Genomic DNA, 23,128 nt, shown 5'->3' with positions numbered 1-23,128 from the left:
ACAGCTTGGCTGAATAACTGTATTGGCCACTTCAACCACCGTTATTTCTTTATGTTTTGTGTGTATATTTTGTTAGGTGTCAGCTTTGTAATGCTTTTTGGACTTCCTGTTGCTTGGGAACATTATTTTGGAGAGGATTCTGTCTTACCTGTAAGCTAAAGCATTTTACTTTTCTTTTTACCATACTTTTAGATAATGTTTACTTTATCAATACAAAAAACTTGAATTCTAGAAAAAAAATGGATTTGCATGGGAAACAACAGAATCTTGTTTTCGACAGGTTTTTAATTTTTTTTTTTTTTTTGTTAAGTGTGATAACAAAACTGGAGTGCTTAAGGATCAAAGCTGTCTAACTGGGACTCCACATAGCTTTTTAAGGAATGCAGAGGACTGAGGATTTTGACCTAATGTCCAATCCTCACCTTCTCGTGGTGCACCCTGTTAGGTATCTACCCAGATACTAAGGATGGACTGGCAATTTAGGATTTAGCTAACCAAATTGTATTCTTATTAGCTTAAACCCTAGTGTAAAATGATGGTACAACATGATGGAATTTCATTCTGTCATGTTGTACCATCATTTTACATTAGGGTTTACGTCTTTGGAAAAAAGATGGAACTAGCAAAAGAATTGGATAAGTAGTAGATTATAGGCATGCCTGAAACAAAGAAAACAAAAACAGGTTAAATCCTTCTAAGCAACAAATACAAAAGTTATATTTGGTCAATAAAAAATCAGGGAAAAGAGTGAATAGCTATAGTATTTTCTTCTTCTTCTTCCTTTCCAGGCTTATGGGCCAAGTGGCCTATTCTGGACTCGATTCCATCTTTTTAAGGGTCATCCTCTGCATTGAGTACCTTTTGGGTGGTGATTTAGAATTAATTTGGATATTCTGCTTCTATTCATTCTCAGTATATGTTCTTTCCATTTTTCTCTATAGCAAATAACTGTTTCATTTAGGGAGTTTGTAATTTTTTATTTTTATTTCTGATTATTTCTGATTTTGTTTATGAGTTTATTTCTGATTTTGCTGCTTTTCATTTTATCCATTATTGTGACTCCTTCAGTTCTGCGCAGAAATTTCATTTCAGATGATTCAATTCTTCTTTAATATGCTTTTTTTTTTATTGTCCATATCGCACTGCCATAAAGTAAGCTGGTTTAGCTACTGTATTGTAGATTCTTATTTGCATGTGTTTTTGTACATAATTGGGTTTAAAAATTTAATTTATAATGCCTGTTACTTATAAAAAGTTTGATAGCTTCAGTTCTATATCAGCTTCATTTTCATATGACATTGTGCATCCTAAATATTTGTTCTATTCTTTTGTTTATTACTATTTCGCTTCTTATTGGATTAGCACCTTTGAAGGCCATGACTTTTGTTTTGTCTGTTGATATTTCCATACCATATGTTTTTATCAGATTATTTAGACTACATAATAATTTTTGTGGTTCATCTTCATTGTTTACAAGGATTATTTGGTCATCATCAGCAAAAAGTAGGATATCTAACTGTTGTTACAGTTTATCTTGAATCCTCCTTCATTAGTTATCTTCCATTCTTTTATGATTTTATCTATGTATATATATTAAATAAAACGGTTGAGAGAGGGTAGCCCTGACATACTTCTCCATTTATTGGTTTCCAGCTTGATGTTAAATGATTGTACTTCATAGATATTTTATTATCTTGATATATATATATATATATTAAGACTCTAAAGGGTTGGTTTGGGATTTCCCATAGTTTTTCTCTGATAATTTTATAAAATGCTTTGGTGTAATCTATAAAAGCTATGTGTGTTTCTCTGTGTTTTTCAGTTAGTAATTTTAATGTAAATGCCAAATCTATGCAAGACCTGCCTCTTCTGAATCCATTTCATTCTTTTATTAATTTTGAGTCTACTATACATTTAAGTTTATATGCTAAGATTTTTGCATATACTTTATAACAGGTACTAAGAAAGCTGATGCCACGATAATTGTTACAATCAAATTTGTGTCCTTTTTTGTAGATAGGGGATAACTATTGCTTTAGTTCAATCTTGTGGGCATTTTCCTTCTTTCCAAATCATATTATTAAAGTTAAGTAACCTGAGTGAGAATTCAAGTCCTACATATTTGATAAGTTCCAAGTTTGTATTATCTTCTCCTGGAGCTTTTTCTTGTTTTGCTTTGGGTTAATACTTCTGTTAATTCTTTTAGAGTGATGTTTTCCAAGTTGTCTGAGTTGTTTACAAAGGGTGATTTTCTGTTTTGAATGTTTCCATCATATCACAGATCTTGATAGTAATTTTGCCATGTTTCTATTTTAATGGTATTAATATCTACTTTTCTTTAGTTCAATTTCATTATTCAGATCTTTAAGGATTTTATATGTGTTAGGTATTTTGAGTGTACAGTCTCTCTCTCTCTCTCTCTTTCTCTCTCTCTAATTTTTTAAATTGTCCCATCTGTTTCTGTTTATTATCCTGCATGTTGCTTTTGCTATAGTATATTCAACACTAAATATCAGGATAATATTCTTGAACGATAGGCAATATCAAGTAGAGTGATGTGGGCAAATATCAGAATGGGAAACTAGACAATGAGCCTTATTTGTGCTTATTGTCACATAGAAAATACTGCCAAGGAAGTAGTGGAGGCATTAGGGAAGACAGCTAGTACAATGAAAAAGGAAAAGTTGGTCCTTGTTGGAGATCTAAACAGCAGAATAGGAAAAGATTACCAGGAAAATTTGGAGAAAGGTGGAAAGCTAATAACAGTGGTAATTGCCTCCTGGATTTCTGTTCAGGGTATGAATTAGTTATTGCTAACACGATGTTCCAACATAAAAATCTATACAAATTCACATGGAGAGAAGATGCAAGGAAAAAGGAAGATCTTGTTGACAATGTTATAGTTGATAGCGATGTTTTATGATTGGTTCAGGACACAAGAGTATACAGAGGATTTGAAGTAGAAAGAAATGATCACTATTTAGTTTTGAGCTGGATAAATTCGAATTTCATATTTAAAAGAAGAGTGTGTAAGAAAGTTTTAAAATGAATCAAAGTTGAGCAACTTTCATTGGTAAACTTGTAGACTCAGATGCACAAACATCATTGAAGAAAATATGACAGTTTGAAAAAGAAACAAACCTTGAAGATTTGATGGCAAATCCTGCAGAAAACATTGATTGAAAAAGCTAAAAAATAGAAGAAAAAGTACTGTAGAAGGAATCAGAGATGATAAAGCTGACATGAAAACTGAAGATAAAGATATTTTAGGTGTCTTGAGTAATTGCTTTGAAAGACTGCTAAATAAAACAAGCAGTGCCAGCACAATAGTAGAAACCTCCCAACAGGAATGTAGTTAGGAATGCATACCTATTGTTAAGTTTAATGATTTTTATATTCTTTAAGTTTTTTATGTATACCTTATTCGAGATGTATTCGATCTTATTTCTTTACTTATCTTATTTAACTTCTTGTCTTAACAGTCGTAACTCCGAGTTATAATCGTTGCTTGGTCTAGTCTTATCACCGTTAATCCTTTAGTCTACAATTTCAAATCCCCCCCCCTCAAGGTCATAACTATGCTACTTTCACGTGTGTGTGTGTAGTATAGAACTTTGTCTAACTAGCTGGCTTTCTCTAACACTGATCTTTAAATATTTATTTGTGTAACGACTGCGCCATTAAAGATCACGCAAAGGGATTGTTTGTCTTTACTAAACATGTAAGAGAAATGATCAACCAAACACAGAAATATTTCTAAAATTCAGCACTAAATCAAGCAACATTTGAAACTTACTATTAGTCACTTATGGCTACTTTTAACTTTAAGGACACACAGGTTCTATCTTTTTATGAGAAGTGCATTGGTAAGTCGAAATCAGGCAAGTTATTTAACAAACAAAACAATTTATTCATGCTAAGACATGGAAATTACAAATTAAAGGAAAAAGGATTTCACACATAGAATTTATCAGGCTCTTGTCAATTCTGCCAAGTAACAAAACAATGCACGTGTCTGGTTCTCAACTTACTTAAATCAGTACTTCTAGCCTTTAGCTTAAAGACGATGACAAATATTTACTTTCACATATACGTCAGACACATGGTTAGTTTCATATACTTTAAAACAATTTAGCTTAGATCAATATCAGAATTATGCTTAACTAAGCTTCACAATCTCTACTTTAAACATTAACAAATACTCTGACTTCTGTGGATAACAATCTCACGATAATTAAGAAGTACGGTTTCTGACTTCATAACCTTACAATATGCTAGCAACTATATAATCAACAATCCCTGCTCTAAGGTTCACAATCCATAACAGTTCTACATTAATCTTACTTGATACATTTCTCAGACAGTTCAGCATTCATGATCCTAGAGATCACGAATATAACCTTCTTCTTTCCCATTAGAACTGCAAACAGACATTATTCCATGGCAACGACAATACAACATTCCTGGAGATCGCTTAAGGAACTTCGCAATGGGACTTTCTGGAACGGGCCGACACCACCATTAAAATTCTCCTATTATCGTTGGAAATACTGCTAGCAGGATATCCTTCCCCCTTCCATGGAACAGCTGGATACAGGAACCATCTTCGAAGCGACAGCAAAACAAGTCAGGAACAGAGAGACCAGAGCAAAGCAAGCCTGAAAAGTCTGGAGCAGAGCACCTGTCTCCTTTTTATTCTCCATTGATGGCCTTGGAACTTCTTTAGATCAAGTTCCCCTGGATGTTCTACCAGGGGTACCTTCCCTCCTACAAAATCGCTGAGTCATGGCAGGAAAGCCCTGTAACTCGCTGACCTTCGTGCCTGGTGATAGCCTCCGGTCTACATTCTAATTCTGTCTGGGATATCTCTTTGTTTGTACAATATTGGCAGTCAAATAACTTAGCAGTTCTTAGCAAAACTTAGCATCATCAGGACTTAGGAAAACCATAGCTTCCTTGCTGTGTTTAGTGCCTGCGTGCACGTGTCCTTATTGTAAGTTCCTTTGAAGATGGCAATATTGGAAATATATTAAAGTTTAATTTAATGTATATTCTATTGTACTTTGTAATTTCCTTAAGTTATTTAGTAAGCATGTACAACCGATGTTTAAAGCCTGTCTATAAGAATTACTATCATCCACGAAGATTCCATTGCGCGCGGGGGCCGCCAATATGGTAAAATGAAGCTGAAGCTATCAAGACAACTGAATCGCCTGGCTTTCCTAAAACACCGCTGGGATAATCAGGTAATCCCAAATTGTGTTAAATTCAAGCACCGTTTCTTTTCACAAAAGGCTTTCCGAATTTATAACCGCATGAGCCAAGCTTTGCTACGAGAACAAATTGTTGCCACATGCATTCTCCTAGCTGACGCTAACACAGCTATTCAGGCGCTTGAAGGAGAGCTTTCAGCATGTTAAATCACTAGCTTTGGTAAATTTTATATGACATCTCATGCACTGTGGCGGATAAAGAATTCGAGAAAATACGGGGTCGACATATCAAGAAATTTGATAAATTAAAAAAGAACTCTACCTCCGAACCAAAACTTCCAACCAACATGGTAATCAACCTTTCTTCGGTTATTCTGAAGCCTGAAGCACTCAACGCACTTTCATGTGGCCACAACTTCATCATTGCTCCCAGAAAAATGCCGGCCGAGGATATTATGATCCAAATTGAACGCGGGATCTGCACCTTCCAAACCACATCGCCAACAATATTAGGCTGGATGTAGTTTGTGTTATCACCAAAGCAAGACCACCAAAAACCAACTTATCCAATAAGGAATATAAAGTACTGCAGGAAATGAGGAAAAACAAAGAAATAATAATCACCAAAGCAGATAAAGGAAATGCCACCGTAGTACTCAACTAAACGGACTACACAGGTAAGCTTAAAGCTCTATTATTAGATCAGGCTACTTACCTCCCCATTGAATACAATCCTACCAACTCACAAATTAGAAAACTCCACAGGCTCCTTAATAAGGTCACTTCTTGGCCTGTAGACTAACAAATTAAAACCGTATATATGGACTCCCAAAAATGCATAATGAAAATGTGCCATTACGTCCCATAGTGGATGGCATTGATTCCCCCACATACAAATTAGCTAAACATTTGGCCAAAGTGCTTGTACACTATACTGGCAACACACCATCACACACAAAAAACAGCCCACTTCAAAGCCAGCATAGAAAACCTTACATTCCAACATACTGACATAATGGTCAGTTTTGATGTCTCCTCCTTATTCACAAATGTCCCACTCAAGGAAACCTTAGAGCTCATCCAAGCTAAATTTCCTCCTGATATCTCAGCCCTATTTCAGTTCACAATGAACTCGGACTATTTTATTTGGCAGAGAAAATTCTACAAACAAATAAAGGGGACAGCATGGGTTAACCACTCTCCCCACCCTTGGCCAATTTCTTTATGGAGACCTTCGAAGAGAAAGCCTTAAACTGTGCCTCACAAAAACCTACCATATGGCTTTGCTATGTTGATGATGTGTTCGCTATTTGGCCACATGGCTCTGATACGCTCGTCTCCTTCTTAACACACTTAAACAACCAACACCTTAGAATTAAGTTCACCATGGAAAAAGAGGAAAACAACAGCCTCCCTTTGCTAGACACACTAGTCACCCACCAGCCTAATTGAACCTTGGTTTTCTTTTATAGAAAACCCACCCATACAGGCAGATACATTCACCAACAATCCCCCCCACCTCACAACAATATGGAGTTGTTAAGACACTATACAACAGGGCTAAACTAATCTGTTCAAATGACAATGCCCTAACCAATGAACTAAATCACATCCTCAACACTTTCTCAGCCCAAAAAAATATTGAAACCAGTAAACCACAACTCCCCCCCCCCTCACAACAAGGATTACTCTAAATCCATCGCCATTCCCTACATCCGAGGCACCTCAAAAAAAATTGCCAAAATCTTAAAAAAACATGACTCGACCTCTTGTTACAGACCTTATTGAAAATTGGTGTCCCTTATCTGCTTCACTAAAGACCAACCACTCCCCCCTAGACTTACCTGGTGTATACCAAGTCCCTTGCAGCTGTAAGTTGTCATACTTTGGCCAAACAGGCAGGACAGCGAATATCTAAATTTCAGAACACAAGGACTACATCTGGTTTCACCAGTACAGCCACTCTGTTCTTGCTGATCATGCTCTGGATACATGCCACAGAATACGGTGGAAGAAAACCACAATAATACACCATAGCAAGTTCAAATTTGAAAGACTATTCATGGAATCATCCTCAGCTCTAAGAAACATGCCAAACTTCAACAAATTTGGTTGCATGAGACTGCCCCAAATTTGAGAGGCTTACATCAGGAGACCTTCAGCCCAAGCCTACATAGCCTGCTTGGGGGGCACCATCAGGACTTTTAGGAAAACCATAGCTTCTTTGCTTCGTTCTTATTTACTATGTTTAGTGCCTGTGTGCACGTGTCTTTATTGTAAGTTCCTTTGAAGATGGCAACGTGACGTTGCAGAAATATTGGAAATATATTCAAGTTTAATTTAATGTATATTCTATTATACGTTGTAATTTCCTTAAGTTATTTAGTAAGCAACTTAGCAATTCATTCTAATATTTTTATAGATTACATATTGGTGGTTAAATAATTTAGCAATTCATCCTAATATTGCGCCAGATTACATAAAACACTTATGAAAAATTGTTAATTTAACTACAAGTATTTTGCATTGACTTTCTTTCTCAAGTAAAATCTGTATATAAGAATTTTGTACAAAATTCTTTCTATACAAGATTTTATACTATACTTGAAGTAGAAAAAGTCATTAAAAACCTCAAATGTGGAAAGGCAGCTGGAGTAGATGGAATTCGACCAGAAATGCTCGAATATGAAGACATGAAAGTTTTACAGTGAGCGTATTGCATAATTCAGAAGTTGAATTCTGCGTGATTGGAACAGAGTTCTCATAGTTCCCATCTATTAAAAGGAAAATAAAACTGAATGTGAGAATTACAGAAGTATATCCCTGCTGAGTGTGCCTTTAAGTAATCCTGAGAAACAGCTAAGAACAATTGTGGAAGGGTAGCTTGTTCAAGTTCAGGCCAAATAGAGGTTGTCAGGATCAGATTTTCACTGTAAGACAAATTGTTGAGAAATCTTGGGAATATAACAAGGATGTGTATTTAAGTTTTGTTGATCTGGAAAAAGTACATTACAAGGTGCTAGAAGGAAAGTTCTTCAAAATGCCACAGTTATATGGGACATCATATTTAGCAATATATAGCTTGATATGCATTTAACTAATTTCATGTTAAATCAGCTGTTTGACAAGGGTGCACATTATCTCCACTGTTATTTATTATCTATATGGATCATATTATGAAGGAAAGTGCTATTAAATCTGATATTAAAATTGCAATGTTAATCTTAGCTCTTTACTTTATGCAGATGATATTATACTCCTGAATAAATCCAGCACAAACCTGCAAGATTCTCTGACTAAATTGAATAACTGCTATAATAAATTTGGTATGAAAATCAGCAATAAAAAGACAATGAAAATATCCCCAAACATTGAAAACCTCAACTGTATCCTGAATGGTGAACCTGTGGAGCAAGTACAGCATTTCAGCTATTTAGGCACTATTTTAGTGAAGATGGTAAATTAAATATGGAGACAACAGAATTAGTAAAGCTATTATGGTATGAGGTCAGCCGAATAAATTTATATGAAATAAGAAAGAAAATTAGTGAAAACACTAAATTAGCTATATACAAGATAGTTTTCAAACCAGTTTTAACTTATCGATCTGAGAGCTCAGTTGGAAATATGAGGGTGTGCTGAAAAGTTGTGATAATCACCATGGAGGAATTGAGTTAGAACCTTCTATGTATTCCCCATGAAGTGTTATACACTTGTTACAACACTGCTGAATCATTTGCAATCCTCTGAGAAAATAATCTTTCCCTTGTTGCACAAACTAGTCCTCAGCTGCAGATATGACTTCATCTGTGGTAAATTTTGTTCCTCTCAAGTGTTTCTTTAAATTTAGGAATAGGAAATAGTCAGATGGGACCAGGTCGGGCAAATAGGGTGTGTGAGGCAATCATCGAAAGCCCAAGTTGTGTGTTGTATGTTGGGTTTCATGAGCAGTGTGAGCAGGTACTTACTCAGTTTCCTGCAGTATTTTTCCTTCAGTTCCTTCAAAGCTGTTGTAATAAACTGCTGCTGTAACAGTTTCAACTTTTTTTGAGGTACTTGATAAGGATTACACCATATCTCAAAAGACAATGGCAAGAACCTTCCCTGCTGACTTTTAGGTTTGGAATGTCATTGGCTGTGGAGAACCTTTGTATCTCCACTCCATTGATTGAAATAACTCTTGTTTAGTCTCTGGATCATAGAGATAAAGCCATGCTTCATCACCAGTCACAATATGAGCCAAAATATTTGCACCTGATTTCTCAAAATGACCCCAAATTCCTTGAGATAACAGCACACATTCTCTCTTTTGGTCGGCTACATTTGGGGATTCACTTTGCTGAGAGCTTCTGTATGTCTAGATTGTATCAATACATGCCATATAGCATGTATTGATACAATACGTGCTGTATGGTATGTATTGTATCAATGTTTTCAGGTGTGTTCACTGTGGAAGGTCTTCCTGACCTGGGTGCATTTGTTGTCTCAGGATGCCCAGTTTTAACTTGGGCACTCATCTGGCAACTGTTGGATATGTTGGGGCACAGTCCCCTGAAGTCTCACACAAAGTTTTGTGAATCTTAGTTGCATACTTTTCTTGCAGCACAAAAAAACTCGATGATGGCCCACACCTCTGTGTCTTCGAATCTCCTCAAAACTTCTGACATGTCTTCTTATATATATCCTAAAAGAAAAAGAACAAATTTTATATAATTTGATGAAACATGGGGGTTAAAGGGTTTTAAGATATGTTCTTTCTTGTGGTTATATCAGTTGCTTTAATATCATTTTTGTTCTAGGTGTTTATCAGAACTTTTCAGCCTTCGCTCGTAAAACAGTTGATCAAAGACTGGAGACCTCTGACATGAGAGTTCTGAGGAAGATTAATGGAGTGAACAGATGGCATTGTTAGTATTCAGTAATGTGTTAGTAGAGCTTCTCAGGTGGTATGGTCACTTAAACAGAATGGGAGAAGAAAGATTAGCAAAACAAGTGTTCTTTGTCAGGTTGGCAGGAAAAAGATCTAGAGTTAGACCAAGATGTAGATGGATTGATACTGTAAAAAGTGCCTTAAAAGACAGAAATATAAGATCTGATAACGGAGTCTTGACAGATAACAAATTAATTGGAGGAAAATGATTCATCAGAAGTTGGTAATGGTAACTTTTTATTTATCCTGTAATAATTATCTTGTATGCCCCCGAGGGTACATATCAGGAATTTGATGATGATTATGACAAAGTAGGCTGGTGTTTGCTAAATGAAAACGTAGCATGTATGATTGTATTTTTAATAATTCCATAACTCCTAGACCCTCGTATTTAGATGTTTGTAAGGAGTGCTTATGCATTGCATACTTAATACATTTAATTATACTGCTTATTAAGGATACCAAGTAATTTTATAAACTTTTTTTTTTTTTTTTACTCCTTCTCCCAAGTAAGCAAAACAGTTAGGTTTGCGCCTGAACGTAGTTCAAGTCTAAAAGGTAGTGCAACACCAGGGCAACTCATTGTAAAGGTGGGTAAAGCTCTGATCACTGTTCTTAGTATTTCCCATAATGTAAAAGACATCTCACTGGAAGATGTATACTGTTATACGTTATGGGTGTGGGAGGTCACTACCTAGACCGGTTTCAACCTTTTTTGAGGTCTCCTCAGTGAGTAGCTAGACCCTGAAATAGCAGGAAGATGTATAACAGTATACATCTTCCAGTGAGATGTGTTTTACATTATGGGAAATACTAAGAATAGTGATCAGATCTTTATCCACCTTTACAACAAGTTGCCCTGGTGTTGCACTACGTTCAGGCGCAAACTTAACTGTTTTGCTTACTTGGGAGAAGGAGTAAACAAAAAAAATTCAGATATACTGCTTATGTAAATGTTTATAAAGTTAAGATAGTTAACTCACTGTAGTGCATTCTTAAAGACCCAAAACTATAATTTGTTATAGTGGTAGGTTTGCTCTACTAAATGTAAGGCTAAGAATGGACTTTTCAGTAGCGTGTTAGTGAGTTTGCCATGCCACCTTCTACTAAAACTGTTCTACTCATCTGTTATAGAGTTAAGGTATATATTCTTCAACTTTTGAAATTTTTGTTCAGTTTTTAACTCTGAACATAAATTGTAGATATATTTGAATAAAAATAAATTTGAATGAAAACATTGAAATGTGCATTATCTACTGGGAATGCATTATTATTTTTATTATTAAAAAAAAAAAAAGACATTCTGGGAGTCAGGGAGGCCACATACTGCACAAAAACCAGTTGTCATACTTGTTCTTGAATTCATTCACACTATTTGCACACACAACACCCAATGGTAATCCATTCTAATCATGCCCCACTTTATGAGAGAAAAGTCTAGCTCTTACTCCTTTCTTGATGGCATTCATTCTCATCTTCCAAGAATGCACTCTTGTCCTTTCCCCCACCCTCAATAAAATAAAAAAAATTCCATGAACCGAAATCCTGTATGGTACTTTCCAAAGTTTGTAAGTCTCAATCATAATCATCTTTCTTTCTCCTCTTTGCTAGTGTATGCAGTCTTCAAATAATCAATCTGTCTTCATAATCAGTATTCCACAATCCTGATATCAATTTTAACATCCTCCTTTACACTCTTTCTCTCCACTGTATCAGAATCGCAATGGAAACCTGGAGACCAGACTTACACACAATAGTCCAAGTGAGTCTTATGAAGATTCTTGTAAAGAAGCAAAATGACATCCTTATCTTTACATGTCAAAGTTCATTTCAGTATTGCAATTATCCTCCAAGTTGTATTTGCAATCTTTGCTATATGGCCCATGAACTTGAACTTCTTATCTACTAAAACTCCAAGATCCCTAGCCTGATTAGTTTCTTCTAGCATAATTCCACCAGTGTAATATGATGCTGAATATCTAATCTGACTGAAGTGCATGACTATATTTACTAATATTGAACTGATGAACATTTTGCCATGCCCACAATTCCAGCCTATGCAAATCATTCTGCAATTCTTGCATATCAGCTGCATTCCAGACTACCCTGCCTATCTTTACATCATCAGCAAATAACTGTTGGCTGTCAAATCCTAAATGTTATTAATATACAGATTGAATGACAATGGACAAAGAACTGATCCTTGAAGCATACCACTGGTTACCTTGAATCTTGCAGTCCCCCCCCATTTATGACTTTTTGATATCTGTCAGTCAGCCATCCTCTAATTCTTGCCAGTAATTTATAATTCAATCCTATAGTCTCCATTTTATGTAACAGTTTTCCATGCTGTGTTCTGTGAAAAGCTTTAACAAAATCCAATCCAAAAATATCATGATGTATCAATTCTCCTTGTCTTGCTCAATGGTAACATTATTGTAGAATGTGAGCGAGTTGCTAAAACATCACCTTTCCTTAGTAAAACCCATGCTGTTCATTGCATAGTAGAGATTCTCTGTCACCCCATTTCTGAATGCGAGCCCTAACCAACTTTTCCAAAATCTTTACCACCACTCCTGAGATACTGGCTGGTCAATAGTTGGACACATTGGTCTTTGCACCACCCTTGTGCAATAGGACTTCCCTGTTCTGAGACTCAAATTATATAACCCAGTCAAAGGAATGACCTGTTCAGTTGAACACTCTTTTAGCATCTGTGCTGATGTCCCATCAGACCTGATTGCTAAATTCTTATTTGGTTTGTGCAACAACTCTAATAACTCCTCCTCATACACCAGAGTTTCTTCATTCGTTGTAGAGGTTGCAGTGAGTGCAATATTGCATACACCAGATTGATAGCTTTTAGCAAAATGGGCATTAATTTGTTGAACAACCTTATCTGCATTCAATAGAGTTATTTTTTCATATTCATTTTTTCTTTTACTTGCAGCATAATGATAGAATTCTGGGGTTGTCTTTAGCTTGCAGAGCTGGTTTCTTTTCATATTCATACATAGCTTTCCATACAACAGTTGACTCTTCTGGCCTGCTGCTTATAATTTTTTCACTGGAAAAATACAGTAAAGTATTTTTCCAGGGTCTTACTTAACACTTCTAGATCTTCATGGTCTTACTTAGCACTTCTAGATTTTCTGGAATGACACATCACATCCATAGTTTATATAAAAAAAAAAAAAACTTGGTGTTTTTTCAAGTTCAAGACACTACTCACCTGCACAAGACCCTCTTTATCTCAGGCTTGCTTCAGTCCCTTTCTTGTTTGGCATTCTGCTCTGCATTATGCATTTTATGTAAGTGTTTTAAAGAATGCTCTTCATCTTTAATTTTCACTATTCTTTGACTTTCCTCTGTGTCTTTAAAAATATGTACAACTGTTGTTCAACATCCATGCACAATTTAGTTGCAAATCTATTTATAACAACTGCTCTTATCCTCCTCTTTTTTTTTTTTCTTCGAGGATTAGGTATTTTCCTGTTCTGGCTGCACTGGTCTTCCTCTTTCTCTCTGTCTCTTCCTTTGGTCTGTATTTATCCATCTCTTTTGATAGCTGATATCTTTCCTTCCTAAATAGATGCTCTTTTTTCTATTTCTCTCTATATTCCTTGATTCCCCCCCCCCCCCATCTATTTCTGTTTTCTACAGCAGTCTTCTTTCTACTATAAGCTCCAAGGAATGTAACCTCCATCTCTTTAGAAACGCAGCTGTAGTTTTTTATCTTTCTTTAATCAATTAGTTAACACATAGTATTAACTTGTTATAGATTTTGCAATCTCATATAGGAGATTAATGTATATTAAAGAAATTTTATCATACCTTCTCAGATTATCTCTGTTTTACGTTCTTGATTGTTAATATCAAGATATTATTAGATTCTGCCATTGACTTCACTCTTTTGCTTTTCCCTAACCTAAAACTGTTTTTTTTTTATAATCCAGCTTTGGGTACAGGTTAAAATTGTTTTGAATAAACATTGTCTATTGCAAATTTTTTTTGCAATAGACAATTAAGTCTTTAAGCAAATTAAGTCTTTTCTTGTGTGTTCCTTCTCATGTGAGTTAACATTTTTATGTTGGAACATTGTGTTAGCAATGAATAGTCCATGTCCTGAACAGAAATCTATGAGGGACTTGCCAGGATTGTTAGCTTTGCTCTTTTCATCCAAATTTTTCATTTGCATGCGAATGAGATTCATTTTGTACTCTGCTGTTTAGATCTTTAACATATACAGCATGTTATGTTAATCCCAAAGAAACTATGCTGTCTTTTTGAATTACTCAGAGTTAAAGATTTGTTCTTATTTATATTTGCAAATGTTTTTTCACCTATCATTTTTGATCCCTGTAAATCACGGAATATCAAGTTGACCTGTTTATTGGAGGCCTAAAGTGAGTTGAAAAATAATTCCATGTTTGGTTTCCAGAACATAGTTTCTGGACTACTTAAATAAAATAAAAAAAATATATAAAATTAATAATAATAAAGTAGAAAATCCTTAGCTGTTCCATAGTACAAATGTATGATAAACTTACAGAAATATCTCTTCATTGGTGGAAGCTTCAAAAAAAAAGACATTCCCATTGAGTATTTGAATTTCTGTGACTTGGCTTTGATACCTAAACATGCTTCTGTTTCAACATGCTGGTGAGTAGGCCTTGCATAATTAGTGTGTCTTTCTTCTCTATTGATTTTGTCTCCCACCCATGAAAGATTGTAAATATATAGTACTACATCAGTATTGTGAGTGGATTAAAGATTTTTTTGTCACTTTATTTTATTGAAGCTTCCACCAAAGAAGAGATATTTCTGCAAGTTTATCATTCCTAATTTAAAGAATAGGAGTATTTCTCCTATTCTTTAAATTAGTTTTTACATAGTCTGGAAACCCTACTCTAGATGCTTGAGCATAGAGCTTTTTTCAAGCTGTTTCAGACATTCAATAATTGCAATTGTGGTCTCAAACCAGATAATGAAATTCATTTCCCATTTAGATAATCACAAACATTCATATCTATGGTAGGATTCATATCCAGAACCTATTGGTTATGTATATGAATCTTAGAGCTAATTTTCTGTGTATTTCCTTTTCTCTTGGTTATGCAATAACTAAATTATACTGTTTTTCTAAAGAGGTAATTTCATTATGCTCCTGTACTGCTATCTTTATTTACAGCTAGAAGTTATACATGGTGTGTTTAACAGAAGAATACATAAATGCATGTCTAATATGAAATTAGCATTTAATTACTTTGTTTTGCTAGTAATTTCACTTTAGCATATCATCAGAGAAGAGCCAACATAGATTGTTGGAAAATTTTAGAAAACAATATAGAATTGATTAAAGCACATGCATGACCATTATGACTATAGCTGAAAAATGTGAGATTTAGTAGCTGAAGCCGTTTATGAGAAGAATATAGTTAATGTTTTTTTTTCCCCTTTATAATTAGCTTACTAGTTAAATATAAACAAAGCAATTAAAAATACATCCAGATTTTTAAAAAATCTAGATCATCCATTCTGGATGATCTAGATTTTTTTCTCCTTCAGGGGAAAAAAAATTAACAGTCATATGCAAGCATATAGTATACTAGGAATGTATGACCTTGAAATAAAAATGCACAAAGCACATTGAGTATATATAAAATGAATGAGAAAAATATGTTCTAAAAACCATGAAATGAAATCATGACTCGTATATTCGCATGATTTGTGTTTCCCATGTTCACGAAATTGTAAAACATTTGGTTATTTTTATGATTGCTGAATTACTACACTTATGCAGACACACTGAAAACTTATTTTTATTTACTTATAGCCCATTAATGTGTCCACAGAAGTGAATGGCAACTATTTCTTTAATGAAAGTCTAGAATCTCAGGTAAGTAATGCCTTTTTTGGAACCAAATTCCATATCATTATTTAGTAACCTAAGATAACTGATTTCATAAGTTATTTCCTGATTTCACAAGTGTCTGTCATAGATTTATTTCTGTTAATATTTTGATCCTGATGAAACACAGATTTGTTATAAAGTGTTTATAAATGAATTTGCAGATAAAGACTTCATTTAAATCTCTTTACTATGCTGCCTTTTAGTATAGAAGCCTTGAAAAAAATGCTTTTTTTTTTTTACAAAATAAAAAGAAAATTAATAAAAAAAATGGAAATAACTGATTATGCTTCTTTACAAACTTATAAAGTATTGTCAATTATTCATCAACTTATTAATACTTTTATATCAATAGTTGGCATATTATGATCCTGCTAAAAAGGTGAATTAGCCAAAAAAAAAAAAAAAAGTAATTAACACACATCATTACACTGGCCTCACATAACCTTATTTGCTTTCACTGTAATCAAACAGTGACAGTGAGCAAATCTGTTGTACACAATTCATAAATAAAATAATTCAGGGCTAATCTCATGGAAATAAACAAAAATACCCTTTAGATGTTGACAGACAATTTTTATAAGGCGATCAAGGTAACCAATTAACTCCTGTTACAACTGTGTTTTCTGTAAATAAACTCTTTCATTTCCCTGTGTGATATAATTCTTTGTAGTTGGTGAATGTGCCCTCCCATGACTTTCAATGAGAGAGTCCATTACTCATGGTTTTCCCATTGTGGTGCTTTTCTAATGAAGACTATGTTTTCTCTGATATACCATGCTAAAGAGTATTCAACTTAGAATCTCCTGATTTTGATCTCCTTTGGCTGACAATCTCTCTCTTTACCACATTATACCAAATTCATCTGCTGTTTCTATTACTCCCCTAATGCCAACAATCATTCTGAACTTTTTGATTACTTCTCTTTTAAATGTTAATTTTCTTCATTGTGACTTCCTAACAACAAAGTCATCTTCTGAGGAAGATTTAATGTTCACAACACCAACTGGCATTCCTTTTTCAACTGCGCATATCAGGCAGGTAGATATATCAAGACATTTACAATCACCAATGACTGCATGCAAATCATTCACATGTCCACTCAAATACCAGATAACTCTAGCCACTCTCCAAACACTCTAGACCTCTTCCTTACAAGTGATATAGCTGTGAATTTTACTTGTCCTTTAGGTAATTCAGACCATAACCTAGTGCTAATTTTGTTTCTCATGAAACAACATGCACACAGTTGTTCCTACCAACATGTTGTTTGGCATTATAAAAATGTCAATTGGATTATTTTTGCAACCTCTGTGCTCTGTTTCCTGGTTCAAGTACTATTTCCAATCTTCTGACCCAGATTTTCCAATCTTGGCCCATCTCAAGTGGTTGCTCTTGATCCCCAAGGCTTTTGATAGGATCTGGCAAAAGAGGCTATTAAGCTCACATCATTTGGGAGCTTAATTTATCTCATGAATAAACTAATCCCATAATTAATGCAGAAGGCACTTAGTTTCAGATGTGATGCACACTATTTTATCCTCTAACTGTGCAACTAATGTTGAGTTGCCACAGAGTTCTATTCTCTCACCCACTGTTTTCATTCATTGCTATATAGAGCACTGTATATCAATGACCAAAGCTATACATCAGCACATTATATATTGATATATAGTGTGCTGATGACAGCACCTCGCACTCCTTCCATTCATCACCATAACCTCCAGAACAGTAACTTCTACTACTACCCTAACTTCTCATCCCCAGACCATTTTTCCATGGGGGGTGGGGATTCAACAGTTTTAATGTCAATTTCAGTGCTTGTAAAACATTATTCTGCCTTATCTCCCATTAAAAAAAAAAAAAAAAAAAAAAATGTCTTTGCACTCTTACTTTCACCAACATCCAAATCTCTACAAGATGAGATTGGATTGGCATAAGTACATTACAACTGTTGCTTCCTCAACATCCAAAAAATGAAAATTTCTCTTTTGCCTAAGGCATTATTTTATAACTGTTAACCTTATACAAATTGCAGAATCTGCCCAACCATTGAATATTGTTCTCACATCTAGGGCAATGCCTCTAAGAGATATAGAAAAGTGCTATTATGTTGATTAATGATTCTCATTCTCACACAGGCATTCAGTTTCTGCTGCTTGCATCTTCTATAAATACTTCCACAGCCAGTATTCAGTTTAAACCTGCATCAATAATTCCTCTATCCATCTGTTAAATTCATTGAGACACATGCAGCACTATTCAAGATCACTTCACAGTTCAACTCCAAACCCACAGAACAAATTTTCTCCACCTCCTCATTTATTCCTTCTACTACACTCTGTAACAGTCTTCCATCTTGTTAAAGTAAAGCTTCAGTTTAATATAAACCAGAAGAATCACTTGACATTTCGACCTTCGCATTAAGGTCATCATCTGGAATATACACATATATACAAAGAAACAAGCTACACTACAACCTACATTGTATGCTAAAGTTGCATTAATTTGGTCAAACATTAAAAGTATTGGCCTGGCCTCTGATGGAAAAAAAAATTCTTACTACATCAACACTAGTCCTGTTATTATTATTATCTATTTGGTTACAAAAAATAAATTAAGCTAGAGAGCAACATGCTCTCACATAATTACTCATATAAGTATATATGTAAATTAGAACAAACCAGTATGAGCTGAAATTATTGCTTAGAGTCAAGATCATGGTTTGCTAGAAAACTTAAGTGGACTGAATGTGTGCCATCCAAATTCTTGGGATTTTTATGCCACCATTATTGTTAAGATTAGGATGGTTGATTAAAATTTCACAGGCTTCTTTAAATTTGTGTTCATACCAGTTTTTGTATGATGCAAAGAACAGGTACTATTCCACTAATCTTGGTGTATCATGTTAAGAGCAGGATCTGAGAGGCTTGCTTTACAAAAATTGTTAATTTTAATGTGTCATTTGTGTTCTCTTTTATGGATAGGAATTGTACATCCAGTTTCACTAATATGAGGTAAGTGACAGGTGCAATTGATACGATATACTCCAGGGTGAGCCAATGGGTAGATGCCGCATTTCAACTACTAATGGAGAGCTGAGATTTAGAATAAACAAGGGCACTGACAATTCCCTAGCACCTTCTTATAAAACTCGAGCTGGTATACTATCCAGTCCCACAGTGTATTCACATTAAGGTTGTGTAAATATGCTATGCACTTCTATTTCATTTATCTCAGTTCCTATATAAGCCTTTTCCTCTCTTGTTACTGCAATATTTCCACCTGGATAATATGCTCTTGCAAAGTGTTAACTTAGTATTTCTACTATTTGACTGATTCAGTTACCTCCCTACCATCTGCATTCAATTAAATCATTCTGCCATAAACATTCTTATTTTTTCTTGCAACATATCAAAAGAACTGTTTGGGATTATCTTTGGCCTGCATGCTAATTTCCTTTCTTACCACACTGATTACCTTTCTTGCCTGTGCTTTGTACTGTTCATGTGCCTGCTGGTCACCTTTCTCCTTGAATTCCCTCCACAATTTTTACTTTTTTTTTTTTGCAGCTCCAGCTTAATGATGATATTCATCCATTTAACTCCCACTTGATTTACTCTCCTGTCTCTAGATATAGTCTGCCATTACTTCCCTCAAACACTTCTTTACCACTTCCCATGCCATGGATGTATTAGTTATAGGCAAATTCTCAGATACAGTTACTAGATTGAGCACTTGATGATGAAAATTTATTTTTCACTTGGTTAGAGTATAATAAATTTAGTTTAATCCTTTATCCAAGTGTGAGCAAACAAAGTTTGCGCCTGAAAGTATCTTCAGGACTGGGGTAAGGTCGTACAACACCAGGGCAACTCGTTGCAAAGGTGGAGCAAGCTACCAACACTCCTGTCTCAGTATCTCCTATAATGCAAAACACATCTCCTTGCGGATATGTCTAATGTTATGCATTAAGGGAAGGGCCACTACCCAGACTAGTTTCGACCCTTATTGAGGTCGAATGGGAGTTCATGCCTTTCATCACTGGCCTCTTTAGATTTAAAAAAGTTGTGCTGAGAGTCAGCTTGATAGTGAGAGAGGAGGAGAAAGGTAGAGTGGATAGTAGTAGATAGTTAAAGGAGGCCTCAGTCGATCTACTTGGCCTGACTTAAATGTCAGCACCAAGCAGATCTCCGACATTATCTCCCTCCATCCGTTCTTTTCAGCTTTCCTCGGTCGGTCACCTCTTCAGATGACCGCCCGAGGAAAGCGGGGGAAAAACAAATGAAAGAAGCAACACATGAAAAAGGAAACTGGTAAATAACATTAAAACGTACATATAACAATTTGTAAGACAGAACCAAAGAAATAAGAAACTAGGTGAATTTCGGAATTTCAAACTGAATGACCAGAAGAGCGGGGGAAGAGCCTGGCCTGAGTGATGCAGCTCACAAGGAGCTGCACCGCCTCGATGTAGGCCTTCGCAGCCCAGGTTCTCAGGGTACCCCCCTCCTGTGGAATAGACAAATACCTTTTCATAACAAAAATTCTAATGTGAAATGGAAAGAGAAAAAGGGGATTCCCCCCCCCCCCAAGTCTGGTTGCTCAGTACGACGAATCTACTGACTTGTCTGCCTGTTAAGCAAGGCTTACATCCTCCTGCTTTCTGTTGTTGTGGGTTTTGAGGATGTGATCTGCTAACTTTTCTCCGCGGGAGTAGTTTAACATTCCTAGGCCTCTGTACAATGCTGCTCCTGCGTCATCCTTTGCATCAATAAATTCTTCGATTTGTTCTGGAGTGATTTCGTCTATGTCTTCAACAAACATATCGTTCCACTCTGCGCTTACCACTTTAGGCCCGTTTTTCCCTGTGAGGATAAGTAGGATATCCCCGAATGCTTCTATACCATTTCGTAAAGCCTTCTCTTCCTCGGGGAAGTCTTTTAGTAGATGTAGTATTGTCGCATTGGCTTTTGCATAAGGGTACTTTGTGGGTTCTGCTATTACCTTTCCAGGTTCAGCTATGCCCGGACTCCCTGGTTTTGGTTTTTTTACATTCCCTTCTTCAGGGCTGCCTGGCCTTTTTTGTGTGGTTTCTTCGCTATGAATTTCCATTTCTACTGTTTCTTCTTCTGTTATTTCTTCAACTACCATGATAGGACCTTCCTGCTGGTGTTTCTGTTTATTTTCTGTGGTGGTGGTTTGGTCGTTGGCTGGCTCCTCATGCTTTGTGTCTTTCCTGGCTGCTTCTACAATTTTGTCTGTCGGTTTCTCTGTTACTTCCTTTTGCGATGTGGTGGTGTGATTCTTTGTTGCTGCCCTTTCATGTGCAGCCTCCAGGGTTGGGAAGTCGTTCTGCTCCATGCCACTGATATTGTTTTCCGGTGTTGCAGTGTTGGGTGTAATAGTACCTCCCACTCTTTCTGCATGGTTTCTACTTGGACAGGTGTCCACTTTATGGTCTGTGTTACCACATTTTAAGCAGGCCGACTGGCAATTCTGCAATGTATGGCCAGCTGTCAGGCAGTTCCTGCATTTCATTTTCGGGCACTGAGCCCCGAGATGCGTGAGGGCACCGCACTTAAAACACTGTCGCTTTACGCCAGGGTAGCTGACCATTACCCTGGCCGATCCTATCTTGACAAAATTCGGAATTTCTGCCTTCATCATGATGGAAAAGGTGACTTCACCTGACTTCCACTGAGGGAAGTCAGCGTCCGTGCCAATTTTTATATCACGCACGGCTCCCCATTTCGAGAAGACTTTAGTTATGATGTCAGTGTCTTCTTCGAGATATTCTAGTGGGAAGCGATCTATTCTTACACTTTTGGAAAGACTTCCTACCACAAAAGGATGAAAAAATTTTCCCTGGCACTCGACTCCTGTCAGTAATTTTTCTCTAGTTGCAACGTTAGTACATACAACTTGAAACCTTCCCCCCCCGTAAGGGGTAAAGCCAGAAATGTTGTCGGCCCCAACATAGTTAATTATAGTCGTCGCAAACGTCCGCTTCTCAATATTAGCATCAATTTCGAACCCGAGGGTTCTTACCCTCGGCAAAACCGAAGACATTACTTAAACAAAGAAAGGAAGAAGACTTTCTAAGGATAGTCTATTCCTTTCCTATAAAGTAGCAGAATGCCGTGTATAGGCCTAAAAAAAAAAACCACAAAAAAGAACAAAGGAATCTTACCAAGGCACGACTTCAATCGGAGCTCTGTTTTCGGTTCACCTAAACTGTTGCTGGAATCCGCTGGAACAGGTTTGAAGAAGGACTGGAACATGGAGCTTTCTCTCGTGGCCGCTGCAAACAGGTCTCTTCAGTGGGAGCCAGGTACAAGTTGAGATACCAGGCAGAAGCATTAGCAGGTCATCTCTACTTATAGGAGTTGCCAAATGGTGTGCCACCCTTTTTTAATAATTTACTCTGGATTTAGAGAAAGATGTTGAAAGTTTATTTTTCACTTGGTTAGAGTATAATAAATTTAGTTTAATCCTTTATCCAAGTGTGAGCAAACAAAGTTTGCTCCTGAAAGTATCTTCAGGACTGGGATAAGGTGGTACAACACCTGGGAAACTCGTTGCAAAGGTGGAGCAAGCTATTTTTAAATTACTCTGGATTTAGAGAAAGATGTTGCCAAATGGTGTGCCACCCTTTTTTCAACTCCTATAGGTAGAGATGACCTGCTAATGCTTCTGCCTGGTATCTCAACTTGGGCCTGGCTCCCACTGAAGAGACCTCAATAAAGGTCGAAACTAGTCTGGGTAGTGGCCCTACCCTTAATGCATAACATTAGACATATCCGCAAGGAGATGTGTTTTGCATTATAGGAGATACTGAGATAGGATGTTGGTAGCTTGCTCCACCTTTGCAACGAGTTGCCCTGGTGTTGTACCACCTTAACCCAGTCCTGAAGATACTTTCATGCGCAAACTTTGTTTGCTCACACTTGGATAAAGTATTAAACTAAATTTATTATACTCTAACCAAGTGAAAAATAAACTTTCAACATCTTTCTCTAAATCCAGAGTAATTTAAAAAAGGGTGGCACATTTGAAGAGACCTCAATA

At 36.0% G+C, this 23,128-nt stretch overlaps 1 protein-coding gene across 2 annotated transcripts in view; it reads left to right on the top strand.

The window, feature by feature from the left end:
* LOC150106467 (palmitoyltransferase ZDHHC16) overlaps positions 1-23,128 on the top strand; it is a 142,836-nt gene that overhangs the window by 65,424 nt on the left and 54,284 nt on the right. The window contains exons 5-6 of one of the 2 annotated variants that reach the window (XM_090392463.1): positions 5-150; positions 15,983-16,045. In XM_090392463.1, the coding sequence (XP_090248589.1) occupies positions 5-150; positions 15,983-16,045 (209 nt within the window). The remainder of the gene's footprint in view (positions 1-4; positions 151-15,982; positions 16,046-23,128) is intronic. The other variant, XM_090392464.1, reaches the window with a different exon arrangement.

Source organism: Typopeltis vanoorti, chromosome 5, assembly GCF_054136105.1.
Source record: "Typopeltis vanoorti isolate ZY-2024b chromosome 5, IOZ_Tvanoo_1.0, whole genome shotgun sequence".
In the NCBI taxonomy this organism is placed as follows: Eukaryota; Metazoa; Arthropoda; class Arachnida; order Uropygi; family Thelyphonidae; genus Typopeltis; species Typopeltis vanoorti.
The sequence above is the reverse complement of the archived record's forward strand: the minus strand, read 5'-3'. Positions and strand labels throughout refer to the sequence as shown.